Source organism: Canis lupus, chromosome 15 (assembly GCF_048164855.1).
Source record: "Canis lupus baileyi chromosome 15, mCanLup2.hap1, whole genome shotgun sequence".
Taxonomy (NCBI): domain Eukaryota; kingdom Metazoa; phylum Chordata; class Mammalia; order Carnivora; family Canidae; genus Canis; species Canis lupus.
In genome coordinates this window covers 39,856,323-39,878,977 of record NC_132852.1, presented here as the reverse complement: position 1 = coordinate 39,878,977, position 22,655 = coordinate 39,856,323, and the positions used below count along the sequence as shown (strand labels likewise).

General features: G+C 40.9%; 2 protein-coding genes across 8 annotated transcripts in view; both read right to left on the bottom strand.

Annotated features, from left to right (window-relative positions):
* PSD3 (pleckstrin and Sec7 domain containing 3) overlaps window positions 1-21,254 on the bottom strand; it is a 592,272-nt gene extending 571,018 nt beyond the window's left edge. For 3 of the 7 annotated variants that reach the window (XM_072776763.1, XM_072776762.1, XM_072776761.1), the window contains exon 1: window positions 20,380-21,254. In XM_072776763.1, the coding sequence (XP_072632864.1) occupies window positions 20,380-20,688 (309 nt within the window). In that variant the 5' untranslated portion in view covers window positions 20,689-21,254. The remainder of the gene's footprint in view (window positions 1-20,379) is intronic. The other 4 variants (XR_012007747.1, XM_072776756.1, XM_072776754.1 and 1 more) reach the window with 4 other exon arrangements.
* LOC140605537 (ubiquitin-conjugating enzyme E2 E1-like) lies at window positions 3,434-5,251 on the bottom strand. The gene is made up of 2 exons (XM_072777709.1): window positions 4,793-5,251; window positions 3,434-3,597 (listed from the first exon to the last, which is right to left on the bottom strand). The coding sequence occupies exons 1-2, from the start codon at window positions 5,223-5,225 to the stop codon at window positions 3,500-3,502; spliced, it is 531 nt and encodes a 176-aa protein (XP_072633810.1). The 5' UTR covers window positions 5,226-5,251; the 3' UTR covers window positions 3,434-3,499.
* Window positions 21,255-22,655: the final 1,401 nt, after the last annotated feature.

Here is a 22,655-nt window from a genome sequence, read left to right as displayed (position 1 = left end):
CCAACAATACATTAAGAAGATTATTCATCATGACCAAGTGGGATTTATCCCCAGGATGCAAGGCTGGTTCACACTCGTAAAGCAATCAGTGTGATAGATCATATCAACACGAGAAAAAACAAGAACCATAGGATCCTCTCATTAGATGCAGAGAAAGCATTTGACAAAATACAGCATCCATTCCTCATCAAAACTCTTCAGAGTGTAGGGATAGAGGGAACATTCTTCAGCATCTTAAAAGCCATCTACGAAAAGCCCACAACAAATATCATTCTCAATGGGGAAACACTGGGAGCCTTTCCCCTAAGAGAAGGAACACGACAGGGATGTCCACTCACCACTGCTATTCAACATAGTACTAGAAGCCCTAGCCTCAGCAATCAGGCAACAAAAAGAAATAAAAGGCATACAAAATGGCAAAGAAGTCAAACTCTCCCTCTTCGCAGATGACATGATACTGTACCTTGAAAACCCAAAAGACTCCACCCCAAGATTGCTAGAACTCATACAGCAATTTGGCAGTGTGCCAGGATACAAAATCAATGCCCAGAAATCAGTGGCATTTCTATACACTAATAATGAGACTGAAGAAAGAGTAATTAAGGAGTCAATCCCATTTACTATTGTACCCAAAGGCATAAGATACCTAGGTATAAACTCAACCAAAGAGGTAAAGGATCTATACCCTAAAAGATACAGAACACTTCTGAAAGCAATTGAGGAAGACACAAAGAGATGGAAATTTATTCCATGCTCATGGATTGGTAGAATTAACGTTGTGAAAATGTCAATGCTACCGAGGGCAATTTACACATTTAATGCAATCCCTATCCAAATACCATGGACTTTCTTCAGAGAGTTGGAATAAATCATCTTAAGATTTGTGTGGAATCAGAAAAGACCCAAATAGCCAGGGGAATTTTAAAAAAGGAAACCATAGTTGGGGGCATCACAATGCCGGATTTCAGGTTGTACTACAAAGCTGTCGTCATCAAGACGTGTGGTACTGGCACAAAAACAGACACATAGGTCAATGGAACAGAATAGAGGATCCAGAGGTGGACCCTCAACTTTATGGTCAACTAATATTCAACAAAGTAGGAAAAACTATCCACTGGAAAAGACAGTCTCTTCAATAAATGGTGCTGGGAAAATTGGACATCCACATGCAGAAGAAGGAAACTAGACCATTCTCTTACACAATACACAAAGATAAACTCAAAATGGATGAAAGTTCTAAATGTGAGGAAAGAATCTATCAGAATCCTAGAGGAGAACACAGGCAACACCCTTTTTGAACTTGGCCACAGTAACTTCTTGCAAGACACATCCATAAAGACAAGGGAAACAAAAGCAAAAATGAATTATTGGGACTTAAGATAAAAAGCTTCTGCACAGCAAAAGAAACAGTCAATAAAACTAAAAGACAACCTACAGAGTGGGAGAAGATATTTGCAAATGACCTATCAGATAAAGGGCTAGTATCCAAGATCTATAAAGAACTTATTAAACTCAACAGCAAAGAAACAAACAATCCAATCATGAAATGGGCAAAAGACATGAACAGAAATCTCACAGAGGAAGACATAGACATGGCCAACAAGTGCATGAGAAAATGCTTCGCATCACTTGCCATCAGGGAAATACAAATCAAAACCACAATGAGATACCACCTCACACCAGTGAGAATGGTGAACATTAAGAAGACAGGAAACAACAAGTGTTAGAGAGGATGTGGAGAAAGGAGAACCCTCTTGCACTGTTGGTGGGAATGTGAACTGGTGCAGCCACTCTGGAAAACTGTGTGGAGGTTCCTCAAAGAGTTAAAAATAGAACTGTCCTACAACCTAGCTATTGCACTGTTGGGGATTTACCCCAAAGATACAGATGCAGTGAAACGTCGGGACACCCACACCCCGATGTTTCTAGCAGCAATGTCCACAATAGCCAAACTGTGGAAGCAGCCTCGGTGTCCATGGAAAGATGAATGGATAAAGAAGATGTGGTCTATGTATACAATGGAATATTACTCAGCCATTAGAAATGCCAAATACCCACCGTTTGCTTCGACGTGGATGGAATTGGAGGGTACTATGCTGAGTGAAATAAGTCAATCGGAAAAGGACAAACATTATATGTTCTCATTTATTTGGGGAATATAAAAAATAGTGAAAGGGAATGGATGGGAAAGGAGAAAATGAGTGAAAATATCAGTGAGGGTGACAAAACATGAGAGACACCTAACTCTGGGAAATGAACAAGGGGTAGTGGAAGGGGAGGTGGGCGGGGGGGTTAGGGTGACTGGGTGATTGGCACTGAGGGGGGCACTTGGCAGGATGAGCACTGGGTGTTATGCTATAATTTGGCAAATTGAACTCCAATAAATATAATAAATAAATAAATAAATAAATAAATAAATAAATAAATAAATAAATTCAGCAAAGTTGCCGGATACAAGGTGAACATACAATAGTCAGTAGTATACTATTTACTATAATGAACAACTAAAAAGGATTTTGAGATAACAATTCCATTTGCAATAGCATCAAAGGAATGAAATGCTTATGAATAAACTTAAATAAGAGCTGAAAGACTTGTATGCTGTTATAAAGTATCACTGAAAGAAATTAAAGAAGACCTAAATTTTTGGGAAAAAATCCTGTGTTCATAAAACTGGTGCTGGTGAAGGACAGACATATAGATCAAAATAATACAACTGTGAGTGTTAGTTAGCTAGCTTTTGACAAGGATTCCAAGATAATTACATTGGAAAAAAAAAAAAAAGACTAATTTCCACAAGTGATGTTGAGATAACTGGATATACACATGCAAAAGAATAAAGTCGGGTCTGTTCCCTTTAAAAAAAAAAACTGTTAAATATCAATGTTACCTCCCAAGAAGGGAAAAGAAATTCCAATTTTTTTGAACAAAAAAAATTTGTAGTCTTGCAAGGACTTTACATAAATCGCCATGTGTGTAACCTGTACAAAATTAAGCTATTTTAAATTTACAGACTATAAGAAACTGAACCCAAATGTCTATTCTCTGTACTACATTTCAGCTAATATTGCAGAACTAATAACAGTTTTTAAAGTGGCTATTACCAATTCTGTCTACTGTAGCAAGATACCTTAAGTTACAACAAAATCTTAGGAAATAAGACTGAATAATATCTGTTATAGAAATACCCTACTCCATGGGAAATATCAGAAAGGGAGACAGAACATGAAAGACTCCTAACTCTGGGAAACGAACTAGGGGTGGTGGAAGAGGAGGTGAGCGGGGGGGGGGGTGACTGGGTGACGGGCACTGAGGGGGGCACTTGACGCGATGAGCACTGGGTGTTATTCTATATGTTGGCAAATTGAACACCAATAAAAAATAAATTTATAAAAAAATACCCTACTCCTTACCAACTCCCACCCTCCCCCACCCCTTCAAAATCATAAGCAGCTCTCTCTGTGACAGACAAATAATGTAAGCATTGTGAAAACCCAATTTATGTGGCATATCTCTTGGTCCACTGTCTGACCATTCTGTCATATTCTGCTCTGTTGGTCATATACTGAGTGGCAATACTTCCCACCAAAGGGTCAGCTGGAAGAAAAAAATGTAGATTATTTTGAAGAAAGGAAAAGAACCTTTCAAATTTTAGCCAATAAATTGACAGCTTGGGAAGAAATATGCAAAGTATTTGTGATCAAAACCAGTTTTTAAATGCCATTCCATTGTCCTGGGCACTTTTTCTTTCTAAAACAGTATGCAGGGGGGAAGAATTCTCAGACTTTAGCACTAGTGTGGCTTTATCTCCTTAATTCATTCTATTTTTCTCCCAACAACCACCACCCACTTAACTGGAGTGTTAAGTAAGTTCAATAAAAACTGGAATGTTCAAGGCTATGATGAACATCCAGCTGTGTTCACACTGACTGTTCCTTCAAGTCCTCTGGGCTGTTAAAATATAACACTATTTACCTCTACATTAGTTACCTAGAAAAAAACCAGGCTGCCAGGTCAAAACCAACAATTAAGTTGAAACCTAAATAGAATCTTTTATGGTAAATCTTTAATAATAAAAGGAAATTAAGCCTCCTCTCACCCCTAATCAGTCTGAGAACCACTAACTATTAAGCAAAGAAACTCAACATTTAGTTAGAAGTAGGTGGTTTAGGGGAACCGTATGAAAAATGTAAAAATCTAAGGCAATTTTGTAAGTCTTAGTTTTAAAACACTTTGTTCCTATAGCATAGAAGTTGCTGCCTTTTTCAACAAGCAGATTGAACTTTTCTTGATTAAAACTTTTTTTTAAGATTTTATTTATTCACGAGAGATACAGAAAGAGAGGCAGAGACAGGCAGAGGGAGGAGAAGCAGGCTCCCTGAAAGGAGCCTGATGTGGGATTTGATCCTGGGAATCAGGGATCAGGCCCTGAGCCAAAGGCAGATGCTCAACCGCTGAACCACCCAGGCATCCCTGATTAAAACTTTCTTTCAAAAAAGGTTAGTTTTTGTCCTTTAAAAAAAAAAAAAGATTTATTCATTTGGGAGAGAGCATGAGCAGGAGGGGCAAAGGGAGAGAAAATCCCAAGCAGACCCCACACTAAGCCCAACACAGGGCCTGATCCCAGAACCTTGAGATCATGACCTGAGCCCAAACCAAGAGTCAGATACCCAACCAGCTACACCATCCGGGCATCCCTGCTTTTTGTTCTTCAAAAGCTTTGTACTTTATCAAAACAAGTATTTTTCAGATAAGGAAGAAAAAAGAAAAGAAAAAGAATTATTAACCTTACCAGGATTACAGTCTGTAAGAAGGGAGCAGATAGAAAGGAGAACTTTAAAAATGGTTAGTGCTGGACTCCAATTATCTTTTAATATATCCAACCAAATAACTCCTTGACGGTTAATATTACAGTGAGAGATCCTTGTCCGAAATGTAACCTTTGGAGGCTTGAAGGGGTATTCTGGTGTAAAAGTGATATCAAGGAAGAATACACCACCCTCATACACGGATCCTGGAGGCCCCAGAATGGTTGATCTCCATTCATAGATGTTATCGCCCTTGGGACCAGCACTCTTGGCTCTGGTAGAGAGAAGTTTGGAGTTTTTGCTCATGCTGACTTTACTCTCCTTCTTCTTGGGGGTGTTTGTTTCTTTCTTGGTTTGCTGGTTGGAGGACAAAGGTGAGGAGGAGCTGGTGCTGGCCCTTGAATCATCATCCGACATAGCGGACCCCCTGCCCGACCCCGCAAACAGCCCCTCTCTTTGTGTCTGGCTCCTCCGTGCTGTCCCGGTGGCTGCTACATCTAGAATTTAGTAAGAACTTTACTACGTGCAAGAACTGTGCAAGTGCTTGATATCCTCTATAAAAAGGATGCTCACAATAATGGAGGGGTACAAAGAAAGTGAGGCTCAGAGAAGTTAAATAATTTGTCAAAGATCACTTAGCTGAGTGCAACAAGTTGACTTCAAACAAGGACAAGTTGACAAGTCCACTTCCAACCAAGTATTGCTAAATAAAATATAGGACACCAATAAATTTGAATTTCAGGTAAACAAATAATTATACTGAAAAGCAAAAGTATGTCTCACATATTGCTATTTTTATTTGCTAAATCTAGCAACCCTACTCCAAATCTCAACCTATAAGATAAGGTAAGATCCTATTTTTAGGTGGTAGGGAATTCAGGACTAGAAGAGATTCCCTCTGGGTAGGAGTATCACAAAACAGCCTATTGCCTGTATGTGATATTATGATTTATAATAAGAAATATGTATTTGGTCTTTGTCTCATTCTTGGCTGAGAGTTCCTGAAACCCTTGGAATATCCTAAGTGATGAGGGCCGTGAAGATACATTTTGTTATGTCAGCGAAGTAACTTTTGGAAAGCCCTCCATGGGTGAGAGCTGGTCCCTAAGGAACTAACCTGTGATTAGAATTGGAGCATTGCAGTCCAGTTCCTCCTTCCCACACCGCTCTGGAGAGGAGAAGGACAGGAGATCGAGTTCAATTACCAATGGTTAGTATTAATCATACCTGTGCAATTAAGATCCCATAAAACCAGAAAAGGTGGGACTCAGGAAACTTTTGGGTGAGCAAACACTGGAGATTTGGAGAGTGGCATACCTGCCCAGTGAGAGGATGGAAGCTCTATCTCCCTTTCCCGTACCTCACCCTATAGTCTCTTCCATCTGGCTGTTCCTGAGTTACATCGTTTTATAATAAATTGTGGTCTAGTAACTAAACTGTTTCTCTGAGTTCTGTGAGCTGCTCTAGCAAATTAATTGAACTCAAGGAGTAGTCATGGAAAGCTCCAATCTAGAACCAATAGTTCAGAAGCAACGGTGGCAGTCTGGTTTGGCATCTAAAATGGGGGAAGAGGGACAGTCTTGTGGTACTAAACACTGAACCTCTGGGATCTGACGCTGTCTCCATGTTGATAGCATCAGAACTGAGTCGAATCATAGGGCACCCAGATGCTATAGAATTGGTTGGTGGTGTGGGGAAACGCTCCACACACTGGAATTTGGAGCAGAAGCAGATCATAGTCCTGGGCACTCCCGCCCTATTTCAGATGCATCATGATGCTACAAGAAGCATAAGACCTCAACAAAATTGCCACGTAAGTAGTATTTGTTTTTAATATAAATTTTTAGTGTCTTATACCTAGTAATGTTTAAGTCTTTTCCCCGAACCCAGTCATTGCAATGAATACTATCATATTGATATATCACATAAATTTTATGACACTAAATAAAAATTTTAAAAGACCAGATGTAAAAATATTAAAAGGAGTCTATCTTTTTCTTTTTGTACCAAATAGATTTTCTTGTGCACTCCACTTTGCACATCATTGCGCACTTTGGGCACATTATTGTCCTGAGCAAGACTTGTTGAAGTCTTCAATAATATTTATTGAAGACCTATGTGCAGCTTTTCTCACTCGTCTTTGCATCAGTTCTAGAGTTCCTATTTCAAGTCCCACCATAACCAGCAGAATTGAGACTGCAGAGCCCATGCTCCGTCAGCCAAGCTGCCTTGTAGGGCACCCAGGGAGGGGGCTGCAACAGCTGCTGGAAGCTGGGGTGAAGCTCTCCCTGCTTTACTGAAGAAACTACAGGTAATGTTTGCCAAATGTCACATAATTAATACATTTGTGTTGGAATTTGGACATTGGTTCCAGGGTCTGTGCTTTTCCCTGCTTTGCTATCCTGTTTAAGATGCATCTGAACAGGATCCCAAGTGTAAATCAAGGTTGGTTTTATCTCCCAAAAATTAAAAAGAAAAAAAAATACACTGGAACTAACCAAGTAACTTGAATCTTGAATCCAGGATATTGAATCCAAAGAACCAGCATACTTTATCAATAAATTTTTGTAAAATCTAAATTTTCTTTAACTATTTCCTCTTAGGCGAGGCAGACCCAGCCTGAGTTATTTTTAGAATGTGGTCTAATAATTAAAAACCTCTCTAAACCATCTTGAGGGGCAGAATAATTTATTAATAAGGATTTGTGAATTTTCTCTTGATTTTTTTTCAGTGCCCTTCCCTCTAAGCAGAGCCCTTTGCTGTGCCTTAGGGAGGTTTATCATGTCAAGTCACAGTGTCTCTCAAGACATTTCCCTTCTGTCAGAAGACACTAAAGATGCTAAAACAAGTGTCTGGGAGAGGAAGGTGTTGACCTGAGCCTGACAAAGGGTACAATGAAAATTCTGATTAATCTCAGGGGGCTGCTCAGAGGCAGCGCTCTCCGGGAAGTTTTAAACAGGAGAAGGCAGAAATTAAAGGAAGGGTGGGTATGTTTCTGAAATGACCTGCACTTAGCCAGGATTTTACAGGCTTTCATATTTCTGCCTCCCTCTTCCTAACCTTGTTTTAGGACTCAGAGGCAAATCACTTCACGTTTCCAACTACAGAGAGCTCTCTTTTGTTTTCCTGAAGGTTTCTAAGCTTCAATGCATTTCCTTTCCTCCCAGGTCCATCAGTTTTGGACTGCAAGAGATGATGACTCGATAGAGAACTCACATACTAGGTGCACATAACACAGAAGTTATGATTCAACAAAGAGAGTCTTTACCATTTAGAGATGGAAGGGGGTAAGAAAAGGAATCATTATTCAGGCCTACAGCTAGAGAGACATTTACCTCCACTCCCCTACTCCTGACTTGTCTCCTTCCTATGTGTTACTCTTCCAGAAGCACAGAGTCCAGACCCCAGGCCCTGGGGCAGAGAAGCAATGGAGCTGCCAGACCTGAAAGCACACAGCCTAGAATGACAACCTTTGGCAAAGGTTGTAGTAGATGGAGAACTGGTGATCAAAGTTGGAGGAGGTCCCCAGTATCTGCATTCCCTGTGCCAGGCTTGGGTCTATGCGCCTTACAAACTGGAACTTAATTCTTATTTTCTATCTGGTAAGAACTCACCTCACCTCCATTTTATAGATGAGGAAACTGAAGTACTGATTTAAGTAAGTTACCCAAGGCTACCCAGCTAGGAAGGTGCAGGAAGAGCTGAGACTCATACCCAGAATCTGGCTCCAGGGTTTGTACTCTCCACCATGGTGCTATGCAGACTATGTCCTGAAGGGACAAGTAAAAGCAAGAATTCATGAATGCTTTTGTACCATGGAAGTTTCAGGACCCTTGACCCAATTTTAGTGGACAGAGAACCCTGAGAATATCTGAGACTGAATTTATTGCTAGTCCAGGAAGATGGGAGTATGGAGCGACATTTTAGTGTGATTTTATTAAAAATAATAAAATAGCTCTTTCTCTGAACATGGTGATGGCTTTTGAGACCCACTATAGTCATAATTCATGAATGACTAGTTTCTTCTTTTTTCTTGCTCTTAACAGAGTAAGAACCAATTTTTTCATAAGGCAACAGGTTGTACCTGTAGCATAGGCTAGGCAAGTCTAAAGGGAGGGATATTAAAACTACAAATTCATTGGCCTGTCTTCATGATTAAAAGGCCTAAGAGGTCTCCAAAATCATTTTGTCTGGAAAGAAAGATGTAGAAGAGACAATGTATACATGACTGCTGTGAACTGACATATTGTTATGGTGTCACAAAGTTCTAAACTTCATTTTTGTTCAGAGACCATATTCCGCTCATTCCCAACCCAGATCACCTGCTTTGATTTGCTGTCCAAATGACAGAATCCTTCATGTGCTACAGGCAGGATTGTGGTCCTTGCACAAGGAGCCACATTCAAAGAAGCATCCCAAGCCCGACCTCCCCTCCCTGTCCCCCTGTGCACTCTGGCCAGGAAACAGTTTCAGATTCACTGGCTTTGATCAAGCTTACAAGACCCATCCCTGTGTGTCTGCTGTCTCTTAGCAACGCCTTGCGAAGTGGCCTTAATCAGTTGCCATCACTGCCTGCCACCTGGGAAGGGAAATCTTATAAGGTGAGGAGAAATATTCTCCATGGAGGGTGGGGGGTGCTACCTCTCTCTATTGCACAAACATGGCAGTCTACGTCCAGATTTTCTGGTCATGACTTCAAATTCTCCAATGTTGGATTACATGATGCATGTTTTTATGCTGAAATCTGTGCTACTTTTTGTGATACTTTTTATTCAGTAAATGCAGTCTATTATTCTAAATTTGTTTTTCATATTTTGAATAAAAGGTATAAACTTACAACCCAGAAATCTTAGTTTTTAGTTAGGAAAACATTCACTCTATGTGTGTATAACTGTACTAGTTGTTATGTTCCTTATTAATGAATAAGAAAAGTTACACATGAACTCAGGAGAAAGTCCATAGTAAATCCTCCTTACATTCTATGAGCCATACTTTTCCTTCCTTCACTCAGAAAGCTCCTGAAGCTGATCCCAAATATAAATCTTCCCCTGACTAAATGGAACAGAAGTGGTGACTTTTCTCCTCAAATCATGATGAGCAGGTAGTAACTTGCACAACAACCTTCTTATTTGGCCATCACCAGAGTGCAGGCCTACATTGATTATTTCACAAAGTAGCAAGCCTTTGTCCTTATTCTGCTGATGTCTCTTATCTATGTCTAAGAATGCCTTTTAGCATATATGTTTGTTTGTCTCAACCTTCAAGCTTATAAAAGGCAGGGAAAGAATGTCCCACCTGTTTTATGTCTGCCCAAAGGGGCTACAGAAACATTTTTATTTGAAACTAGAGGACATGAGGAAGGAAGTGAAGGGATTAGTAAAAGAGGAGGTCACTTAGAGTGGCTATGCCATGGACAATCTAGAGGTTATATTTATGGAGCACCTGTTATGTGCATTTATAATAAACAATAATAAACAATAAACAACATTTTATAATAAAAAATAAACTTTTAAAAATTTAAATTCTAAACATTGTTATCCTAAACAAAATCAAACTTTTCAAGGTTACAAATATTGAAAGGACCTGCTAGATTGTCTATCACCAGAATGCAGTTTCATCCAGGGAAATATCAAATACTTGAGTAACTGGAGTATCCTTCCCCTTAGCCTGTCTTAATGCTTCATGGATTCATCATAGCTCTTTGGTTCAGAACTAAAGGACTTTGAGGACAAAATTAGAGCTCCCTATCATCCAGAGGGAGTTAAATGGTATGCCTCAAGGATTTTTCGATAAGATTAGGAAGTGGGAGTCAGGAATATTAAGTCCTATAATCTGTGTTGCTCTCCTGTTTAAGACTCTCCAAAAGCTTCCCATTGTCCTTAGAATAAAATTCAAACTTCTTACCTGAGTCTATGAAGCTCTCCATGATCTTCCTTTTTCTATGGCTTTGACTTTTCTGGAAACCATGGTCACTTGTGATTCTGCAGGTATGCGGGACTCCTGTGTTAACCCTGCCTTAAGCCTTCCTCTTCCCAATCCTCTGCTGGCCTGCTCCTGCTGCTCATTTAAGTCTTAATTCAAAAGTCACCTTCTCTGTTAGGCCAACTTTTATCACACAAATCAAATGATTCATTCTAACACTCTTCACCTTACCATTGCCTTCTGTTTTATTTTCTCCCAAGCATTTGTCTCAATCTGACGTTGATGTTCAGGTCTTATTTCCTTGTTTCATCTCCTGCTCTTAACAGGATATATGAGCAACAACTGTGGTTGTTCTATTCTCTGCTGATTCCTAGTGCCTAGAACAGTGCCTGCCATAGATCTGGAGAGCAAAAAATATTTACTGAATGGATGAATACAGAAGTTGTTTCTTTAGCAACTATTCATCCACATTGTGACCATAGTCATGACAAAAGTATCAGGTCTGAACACACAAAACCAAAAGAAACATCCATATTAAAATTCATGAGATTGTCTGCTAAATGAGCCACTCAACCCCTCACATAGAGGTTTTTTACTTTTACTTTACATAATTAACAAACTTGTTTTACAATTTACACAAATTTGTTATCTAGTTTCCTGGCATGTGGTGGATGCTGGTTAGGCACACTAATAGCAGTAATGAGAAATAGGCCAGCATGGAGGAAACAGAAAAATCACTAAAAATCAACAAGAACTCAGAGAGCAGAGTATTTGGGGGCATTACATACAAAGCAAATAGTCTTATAGATGTAAAGTTGCCAACGAATGATACTGTTATTATAGAAATTACTTAAGTTATCAAGAAAATTAAATTATGTTGTATATACATCTAAAGAAACAAGGAAATAGTAAATATCAAGTGCTCCTTAGAAAAGATTTTATCCAAAATGTTATTGTTTTATTGCTATTTTAAAGGGGAAGCAAAATTTGGTTTTCTGAATTATTTCTGTGGAACATGTTAAAGAAACTCCTTTCTCTCCTTCTTTTCTTCCCTCCTTCCTTTCTTCCTTCCTCCTTTCCTCTTTCCTTCCCTCCCTCCTTCTCTCCTCCTTCCTTCCCTTCTTCCCTCCTTCCTTCCTTCTCTCCCTCCCTCCCCCTTTCTTCCCTCCTTCCCTCCTTCTTTCCCTTCTTCCCTCCTTCTCTCCTTTCTTCCCTCCTTCCCTCTTTCCTTCTTCCTTCCTTCCTTCCTTCTCTCCTTTCCTTCCTTTCTCCTTCTCTCCCTCCTTCCCTCCTTCTCCCCCTTCTCCTTTCCTTCCCTCCCTCCTTCCTTCCTTCCCCCTTCCTTCCTTCTCTCCTTCCTTCCCTCCTTCCTCCTTCTCTTCTTCCTTCCCTCCTTCTCCCCTTTCTCCTTTCCTTCCCTCCTCCTCCCCTTCTCCTTTCCTTCCTTCCTCCCCTTCTCACAATGAGAACTAGGTAGTTAACCATGTCCCTTACAGCATGGATACCTAGAAAGCGCAAATCCAAATCTCTCAAAAACACCACTCTGTAAGCTTTTATGGTACTTATGTTGTTATTGTTGTTCTTTTCCTGATTTTGACTTGATCTCTTTTTCATCTTGATCCTTATTTATATTTTCCTAGACCTGATTCTTTATTACTATTTACCTTTAACATTTTTTAAAATTTATTTATTCATGAGAGACATAGAGGGAGAGGTAGAGACACAGGCAGAAGGAGAAGCAGGCTCCACACAGGGAGCCCAACGCGGGACTCAATCCTTGGTCCCCAGGATCCCACCCGGGGCTGAAAACGGCGCTAAACTACTGAGCCACTAGGGCTGCCCAACATTATTTTTATTTATTATTTGTGCTATAGTTGTAGTACACTTGAAATCCTTTATGGAAAAAGATCAAGTATATATAACAAACTCTCTTGAGAACTTTTTGCTTATGGCAGGGGATAAATGGTATGATATTTTAATTGTTCCTTCATCATACAATCACTTTAAGAATTCAATAAAGAGACACCATGCTCCTTGCTGGTAAAGTGGGATCTTTAAATGATAAAACATTGTGATTGAATAATGCCCTGAAGCTTTTTGCTCATAATCTGCTGGACCTGGTAATTAAAAGGTTAATACAAAATCACACATTCTGAAAATTGAAAGTTAAATTCCAAAAAGTTAAAGTTGACTAAATATAATCACAGGAAATATGTACAACACAAAGGCCAGCCAAAAAAGCATTGCAGCTGCTGATTACTTCAAAATGAGGGAAAGTAAACCTCCTAAAAATGCAGCCCTGCAATAGCCTAACAATGTGAACTATATGGGACCATCTTCCTTCTTTTGCCCATCTTTTTGTTGTTGTTGTTGTCATGGTTCAATTCAAGGAATCAATACAATGTGGCTCAAGGAATATGGCTTACCCATACAATTTTTGTTATTCTTAATTTTTGAATAGTGGGTCAGGAGTCCCAGTGAGTTGCTGTAAAGTGCAAGAGATCACATGTAGAATCTGAGATGGTAATCTATAAACTCCACTTTCACTAACGACTTCAATTTCTTGTAAATCTTATAGCATCCTATAGTCTCTGAAAAACCTATGACGAAGAAACATATTTGCAAGAGAATATTTACAATGTCATAACTACGGTTACAGTACGGATTCTAGAAGCAAATCTATTCATAAACCATAAGGCAATAGTTTGATCCTAACATTTTGCTTAGTTCAGGCATGCTCTTTTTTTTAAAAAAAGATTTTATTTATTTATTTATTCATGAGCTACAGAGAGAGAAACTAGAGACATAGGGAGAGTGAGAAGGAGGCTTCCTGCAGGGAACCCCAGGTGGTGCTCGATCCCAGGACCCCGGGATCACGACCTGAGCCGAAGGCAGAAACTCAACCACTGAGCCACCCGGGTGCTCCCAGGCATGCTCTTTTTAAAAATCTCCCCAAAGGCATATAAAAATGGCTTCTCTAAAATTTGAGAAGGCTCAGATAAGACATTTATACAAAGCAATCATGTTATAAATTTTAGTCGAAAACTACCTGAAAGTGTTTTTGGTCATTTATTGGCTTGGTTGTCCAAATTTGTTGCCCACCTCTCCATGTCCCATTAGTTTCTAGAAACTGTCTCTTTTTAAGATATACATATTTATCACCATCTTTGGGCTTTCACAGACCCAGTAGCACCTTGTGAGCTGCACCTGCCCCCACCCTCATCATAGTAAACCGGGGGGACACCCAACCCACACTGGAGATTGGGAAGCAGGTCTAAAGGGTTCCAGTCATAGTCTGCATTGTCTCTAGAGAGGAGCTGTAAACCTGGGAATTGTGGGTGACCATATTTCCTCCTTTGGAAGAGGGAATAGAGGAAGCAGATGTGCAGAAAGAAAAAATAATTCAGAGAAGAGCAGAGACCAACAGAAAAACAAGATAGAGAGTTCTGAAAGGTCTGGAGCCTTCACTCCAGCTGGTCTTGAGGCCCATTTACTTTTCTGCCTTAGGGTTTTATGAGATCCCACTCTTAGACATGTGTTCTTCATCCAATGAGTCCCCTGCATTTGGGATAGAATCCTTGATTATTTCTATCATACACAACCAAGAACCCTAACTAAATCTATAAATAGAACACTTTTGTTCAAGGACACAAACCTTCAAAGTTAAACTGAGGCAATCTATTGGAACTAATTCAAAGTAGCTAAGTGAGGACAAGTCTCTTCATCACTCTAGGCCTTAATTTCTGATTGGAATTGATTTTCAAATGCTCCTTTTGCTGAATAAGTGATTAAAGAGATTAAAAAAACACTGAACAACCCCTTTCAGCATTTATTTCCTTTTTAATATAAGAAAATAACAAGACAAAACTCCTAGGTATAGTTATAAAGAACATTCAATTTTATTCTCTTTGTCCAAATGTCTTGGGCCAAACTAATACTCGTCTAATGCTACTAATATTTTATAAAAACAATTAACACTTGGTATAAAGTGTTTTAATGTGTATTTATTTATTTTTAAATATTTTATTTATTTATTCATGAGAGACACAGAGCGAGAGGCAGAGAGAGGCAGAGACACAGGGAGAAGGAGAAGCAGGCTCTGTGCAGGGAGCTTGATGTAGGACTCGATCCCAGGTCTTCAGGATCAGGCCCTGGGCTGAAGGCGGCGCTAAACCACTGAGCCACCGGGCTGCCCCTTAAGATGTATTTAGTTCTGGGGCGCCTGGTGGCTCAGTTGGTTGAGCATCCAAGTCTTGGTTTCAGCTCAATTCATGATCTCAGGGTTGAGAGATGGAGCCTGCATCAGGCTCTGTGATCAGCAGGGGGTCTGCTTGGGATTCTCTCTCTCTCTCTACCCCTCCCTTTGCCCCTCCCCTTGCTTGCACTCTCTCTCTAAAAATAAATAAGTATTTTTAAAAACAAGTAGTTCTTGTTTACCCTCTGGATAGTGGAGAGGCATCTAATTTTACTAATAAAGGAGTTTTCCAACTCATAGTAACTTCTAAATATGATGGTCTTTTAGAAATTTGTCATCAAAAGCTGTATTTTTGGTTGAATTTTAAAGTAGGCACAAATGGCTTGGCAAGAACTTAGAATCATAGAACTAGATAGGAAGAAGGCAGTCTAATCTTTTCACATTACAGATAAGGAGTTAAGACCCAGAATGAAGAGACTTGTCCTTACTTAGCTAACTTGAATTAGAGTCCCAGCTCCCATTCCAATTGCTTTTCTGTATGTCACAGGGACACCCAACCATAAAGTGGCCCATGTGTTCTCTGCTCTCTCCTACCAATCAAGATACTGCAGTGCATATAGTTCTATGACGGTAGGACTTGTACAATGATCCACAGGACTTGTGTATTTGAATGTGAAAGGAAAGGGTAAGGAGAGAAAAAGAGCAAGTAAATGTTGCCATGGGAACACCAAGGCAAATCACAAGATAAAAAAGAATTGAAACCCATTGTGCTATCTCAGACTTCATTTATTCAAGTAATAAATCAAGACATCTATGTCAAAACCAATGCAGTGTAAAATAGACTAAGGATAAGCTTTTCAATCCAATCAACACCATTTCCTAAGTACCAAAATCTTTTAAAAGGGACACCATTGCACATTTATCTATATTGTTGTTAAAATTACTATATAGGCATTTGTGCAAGCTCTTTGTTCTAATTTCTTTTCTAAATTCTAAAATGCTCACCAAGAAGGATTAATGTAAAGGATTATCTAGAATAGCATTTTATGTGCAGAACAGTTTCTAAACTTATGACAGCCCAGAAAAGTCCAACAGATTTGGGTAAGTGTTTACCCTAGATAAGATAAATTATCTTTTCCAGGGGTCATTTACAAATTTATGTATTTACAATACATACCTGGGAGGGGGGGGGTCAGTATTCAACACCAGAGGGGAATTTAATTCACCTGGAATCTGGTCAAAAAGGAAGTATCAATCATTTGGGGATAGACGGCTGGGAATTCTAGCCCTAAAAATCCCGTGGTAGGGATTTGTTTTATTGCCCAGAAAAGGCACTGACTCTTTGATCTCACTGAATGCTAATCAGCCTTTCAAAGTTTCATTCCTTTATTTATTCACTCCTTCAGCTAATTGTTAAGTGCCAGGCACTGTGTTATTCATGTATATAACCACACTAGTGCCCACTGGAGTCCCAGACCTCCCTGAGAGAGGCAAGCCCACTAAGTATCTTCCTTGCAGTGAGGTCATTTTACAAAATCATTGATCTTTAGAGACAAGCTGATTGTTTTAACACTTTTATTTCATTAAACAGTTTCCTTCCCTCTCTGGATTAATAGAGTCATACTGATTACAGTGTCAGAACTGGACAGACCTCAGAAAAAGTGATAACCTAGCTTTGTTCAATGAGTTGTCAGGGGCCACTTAGCTAGTTAGTTGCCTGAACCAGAACTTCATTTTCAACTCTTCAATTTCAGTGCCAGAGACCTTTACTCTAAATAAACCTTTCCAACAAAAATGTAATGCACTTTACAAACATATTTCAGACATGGGTCTTATTTAAGGCAAAACAATCCATGACACAGAAAATTAAAACTATTTTTGTTCTGGTCTGCTTGACAAGGCCTGCCTAAAGGGCAGTAGACACTTAATTCTCTTCACTACTTTAAAGAACTACCCATCTCTGTCTCCCTCCTGCATAAACCCTCCATGGACTCCAGGTCCGTCCTGCTCATTCTCCACCTTATCTTCTAAACCTGAACACTCCTAGAAGCTGGTGATAAAAACTCAAAAAGGTGATTGCTTTTGAGATGAAAGAAGAAGAGAATAAAGAAGACCAATAGAAAAAGGTAAAATTTCTAGGAAATTTAAAGCTATAAGTGAAAATTTGGGAAGGGGGCTTATAAAAATTGTATTTGATGGAAGATTTTCTGTCATTTACATACCAAAAGTCATTGTTATTTCAAAATATAAAATTTGTAAGATATGGAGACCTAGTTGTAAGAAAATTGGAAATTTCCCAAAATTATTATAGAGAAGGGTTATTTCCCTCTCTTGTGTTATATCTCTTTTCTTTATCTTTGTATCTTTTGCCCCAAATTGAAAGCCACACACTGACAGTTCCTCTCATTCCCACAGAGAGGCAGCAGAACATGGGGCCCAACAAATTGTTAGGGCTGGCTCTGGCTTCAGACCATGGAACATTTTCTGATTCACATTGACAGACTCACCACAGGAATGTTATAGCCCTCAATTGGCATTGTCCAGAGCTGCAACTCCAAGTCCTCCAAACCCAGGCCTTCATTGCTTCTAGAAAGCAGCCCTTGTTAGACAAGGCTAGTCACTAGATGTGATATTCCTGAGGGTTTTTCTCCCATCCTTTCCATCAGAGAAAGTAGGAATATAGTATCACAGGTCCTAGGAGGTAGTGGGTTGCCTTCCAAGGAACTCTCACCTTCTCAGAAGATACTGAGAGAAGGCCAGCTTTGGCCTCTGAGTGGAAAACCAGAGTTCTGTCCTGAGCTTCCATATCCTGTTTATGGGACCCAGCAAGTCGCTGACCATCCCCAAGCATCTTGTCTCCTCATCCATGAACGGGGATGATAATAATGTATATCCTCATAGAGTTTTGAGGTTTTAATAAGAGGAAATAGTGCATTGGAAGTCCTATGTTGGTCACATAGTGCTATAATTGTTTTTACTATAAATTAGGAATCAATAAATTGATTTGATTTGATTTGCTGCACTTACTCCCTGTGATAACTTGGAAGGATTAAGTCAAGAATTTTCACATTGAAGCACATTTGTTTCAATTGTGAGAGAATAAATTTAGCCATCTGGAGTACTGTGAAAAAGAGGGTTTATACTTAAGATCCAGATTTTTCTGCTTGGAAATCAATCCTATTATGCACATGTAGTATATGTAGGCTTTGCTTTCATATAACCAGCATTTCACTTTAACAAATACAACCTATCACATATTTCTTGAGTACATCAAATGAAATTTCCCATGATGGGTAATCAAGGGTTTTCCACTAACAGGTGACAAGAAGATTTTTTTTTTAAGAAGATGTTTTTAATCACCTTTCTGCCACTTTGCTGTGACTTATATAGCTAAATTCCAAAGTCTGAGAAGACTGGAGAATTCTCATACACTAATCTATTAAATCTAGACAACTTAGTCTGATCAGGACTGAGCAGATGGAAAATCTCTCTCTGTTAATTTCTCCTTCTCTAACACAAAAGACCGGGCAGAGGTCACCTGGTTGATAACAGCCATAGGGCATTTAAAAGACTTGTGGTCTGAGGGTGCTAATTTCCCAACTTGCCTTCTTGTGGTGGAGGGAATCATAACGTCTAACCAGAAAACCCAAGGTTAATTTTTTTAGCCCTGCTTCTTAACCACCTTGTGTCCCACCCTATAGGGACAATGTATTCCCTGGTCCTCCTCAGAAGTCCTCTAATTAGCTCTCTTCTTCTCTCCCTTAAGACAGGAATACTGAGAGTCTCTTTCCCTGGCCCAACACTTTTGTACACAAATCTAAGTTTTTAGTCTGGAACCTTGCAATCCCTACTTTATATAGTGCATTTATCTGGAAGCCCATTAGTAAAAGTGGCTACAGTGAGGCAGGCAAGTAAAAAATCTACCACTTGGACCAACTCCCAAGGTGCCTCTCCCTAGAGAAATGGCAACCGTTCTGAGGGGAGGGTAAGAAAATAGAGTTTTCAAGTTATCAGACCAGCCTTAAAGTACGTAAACTACTGTGTGACCCCACATACAGAGAGAAGACTCTAATGCCTGGGTATGTCATTCCTTCTAAATCCCTGTAGGAAATGAGGGATACAAAAACTAGGAAAGAATGTAAACTATTTCTTAAGGAAGTATGCTAGCTAGCATCTCTCTTTTTCTAAGAGTTCCCCTCTGAGTAGAAATTGGGCTTACCCTTTCTCCCCGACTCTTAACTGTGACTGTACAAGCTCCCTATTACAAAGGGAAAGGGAAAGGAAGGATGATGTATAGAAGCATTCAGGAGAGAGCCACAGAATCTAGATAAAGCCGCATCACTTCCAAGCCCACGGAAGACCCATTTTCCCTGTGATTTTCATCCATTTCTCCTGTGAGGTCCCTGAGAATCTTCTCCATGTCAACCTTCCACATACCCCAATAAGAGTCCTTACTCTTCTATCTCATCCCAGCAACTCCAAAACATAGTCTTCCTCACCCTCATTGCTGTCACTTATATATGTGCAAAATATAGCATATTGTCCATGCTGTGAAGAAAGGGAAAATAAAAGCATAATTTTTTATTTTGTCCACCCACTTTAGCAGCCATACACCTGAACTGGGTGGAGAGAGCATCAGCATGATGAGGAGGTGGAGTCAGAGATGCAGAGAATAAGAATGGCCATGATTGGAGATAAAGCCCGTAAGAGCTGGAAGAGACCCTGAAGATCAAACAGATATACCCATCCTTTCCCTTTCTGCTGGAAAATGGAGGCTGGGAGGCTATAGATCCTCTTGAGGCAAGAAAGGGTGATGGGAAGTAGATGTGGGCCATAGGAGGTCAAGCATGTAAAGATGTGGCTGAGTCCCAAGTTCTGAAAGCCTCCACAAAATTCACTGAAGCCTCCCCAAAGTCCCCAGAGCTCACTCTGGAGAACACACTTTGCTTCTGCTCTTTTCTTTTTGGAAGGAAGAGGATTTTTGCCTAGCCACTTCTCAGTTCCTCCATCTGGAATTGGGGATATGGGCCTCTATTTTTCAGGGTGGTTATGAGGATAAATGGGATATAAGAAAACATCTAGTATGATGGCTGGATTATGCATAGGGCTCAGTAAAGGTCTGTACACCTCTTTTGTTCTTGCTCTGGTCCTGTCCTGCCAGACTTTTCTCCTCCTGTCTTTGGCAGAGATCTTGGGAAATAGTTATTCATTCTCTCTGTCCAAACAAAATGTGGCTAATGGCTGGGAAGGTGGCAGAGCACACAGGAAAGATCCAGGGCCCAGGGGACCGTCGCTGGTGAGTACCTCTGCTGTTGAGGTGCACCCCATCCACAGTGGAGGGGACAACTAAGTGTTCAGAGCTGGGAACCCTTGTGGGCACATCTACCCCACTCTCTATTCCTCTTCCAGGGGAACAGCTGGGGTCTGGGGCTTCAGCCACACACACTCTCTTACCTTGAGAGGCAGAGGGGCAGGCGGGGCCGGGGAGCTCCGGCAAGTCTGAATGGGCGGACAGTACATGTAGAGCCTGGCTCTCCTGGCTTGCACTGTGCTGCAGGGGCCCTCTTCACAGCTCTTCGGGAGAACCTGGCAGGTGGCAACACCTCTCCTCAGCACAGCACTTTTGCCCTTGTCAGTAGTGTGAGCCAGGCTGGCCTGTGGTACTGAATATCTCAAGGGATCCCAAGACCGAGGGTCCATGCTCCACAGGTCCTGGGGTCGGTGCTCCCAGCCCATGGAGGGATTGCTGCTTTCCTCGCTCATTATGGGAGCTGGGCTACGAAGTCTGCATGACAGGGGCAGTAGTCGTCCAAATTTCTTGGAGGCAGGGGCCAGGGAAAGCCTGTGATGTGGAGCTCTGCAAACGCCACCCCTCCTTACATCCAGATCCTGGGGTTTATCCTCTCTCTCCTCCTTCAGAGTGGCGCAACGGAAAGCAGCGGGTTCCTCTGTCCCAGGGCCCCCCTTCTGCAGCAGGCGAGAGGGAGGAGCAACCAAGCCCTGTGTGCGCCTGGCCTGCCAGGAAGCCAGTGCTGGGACTTGGGAAAATGTGTCCCTCCTCCAGGCCCCCTGGGGCTGCTGTCCAGGCCTGGGCCTCTGGAAACCGGGAGGGGAGAGCTCTGGCGGGTGCAGGGGTGGGGGGGGGGGTGCTGCGGCTGGATGAAGAGGAAGGAAGTTTTCATCTGCTGTTGCTCAGGCTGTTCAGCCGTTTCCTCCAAGGGGGTAGGGCTGGCTCTTGCCAGGGTCGAGTTTCAGATCTCAGTGCCCAGGGATGCAAATGCTAGCAGCTGTGAGCAGATATGACTTGGCCCCGTGGCTCCACTGACAGCCTGAGGAAGCAAATGACACACCTTCAGAACCCGGAGGGTCTTCAAAGAACAGGGGTGATGTTGGCTGTGGGACTGGATTCAGCACTCACTTCATAGAATCACAAAAACAGACAGACTGCTGGAGAACAATCTAGGATTGAGGGATGGGAGGGGACGGTCAAGACTCCGCCACTCTCACCCTGTTGCATTTGACAGAATTCTTTTTTCTTAATTAAAGGTCCCCTTCCCCATATTTGAAATGAAAACACTAAAGTTATTTGTTTCTTTTTATCCTAAATTACATATTAGCTACACCTGTTCTTTGGTGTTTGACTTGTGAGACACTACGTGATTTATAGATGAAGCCTCCAGGACACTTCAAAGTGTATTTTTAATCTACCTTGCCTGTACCAATAATGCACAGTTGTAAACAGCTTTAGTGTTTTAATGAATTTCCTCTTTAAACTCTGTGGTTATTAAGGAGTTCCCCAGGATTAGTCCCATAGTCCCACGTCAAAATATTTGGCATCACTCGAGTGCGCATGCACACACACACACACACACACACGAATAAAAATAAAGACATAAAGATGAAAAAGAGATAAGGAAAAAAGAGAGAGAAAGATGAAATAAGAGAAAAAATATTCAGGTGACAAACTAGATGCAAGGGGCTTTTGTTTCTTTTAAAGAAATACTTAGCCTCTGTGAGAACTACAGTGATTCACCTGAAAGTTCACTGAGTAGTAATTCACTTGCAGAATGTTACTGTAGGCTCAATACCTCTCACAATAGAAAAGAACATTTTGAGTTCTATGGCCTTGTTCACGAGGAGTGAAGAGAGCAGGAAGTGGGAAAGGTCTTTTCTTTCTCAATTTGAGCTTGACTGAAAGGAAACCAGGGAATTATGCCCTGAGACCAACTGAGCACATACATAGCCCCGAAAGTCGGCTGCTATGCAGCACAAGAGTGTGAGCTCTCTCCCCCTGAGGCCCAGCCATCGCCTTCCTTTTTTTTTTTTATAATAAATTTATTTTTTATTGGTGTTCAATTTACCAACATACAGAATAACACCCAGTGCTCATCCCGTCAAGTGCCCCCCTCAGTGCCCGTCACCCATTCACCCCCACCCCCCGCCCTCCTCCCCTTCCACCACCCCTAGTTCGTTTCCCAGAGTTAGGAGTCTCTATGTTCTGTCTCCCTTTCTGATATTTCCCACACATTTCTTCTCCCTTCCCTCATATTCCCTTTCACTATTATTTATATTCTCCAAATGAATGAGAACATATACAGCCATCGCCTTCCATTGAGGGCACCCCTGCAATGTCAGGGTTGAGGCCCTGGCTGACCACCAACGGCCAGGCTCCCTTGGGAAGTTCTCAGGATAGGTGGTTGGGGCTCTCCATTTATTTTTATTTTTAAACA

Bases quoted from the DNA above. Each gene is read 5' to 3' on its own strand.
- LOC140605537 (XM_072777709.1), bottom strand. From the start codon at position 5,225: ATGTCGGATGATGATTCAAGGGCCAGCACCAGCTCCTCCTCACCTTTG. The intron at 3,598-4,792 runs GTAAGGTTAATA...TTTTTCTTCCAG, and splicing joins TCTTACAGACTGTAATCCTG to CTGACCCTTTGGTGGGAAGT.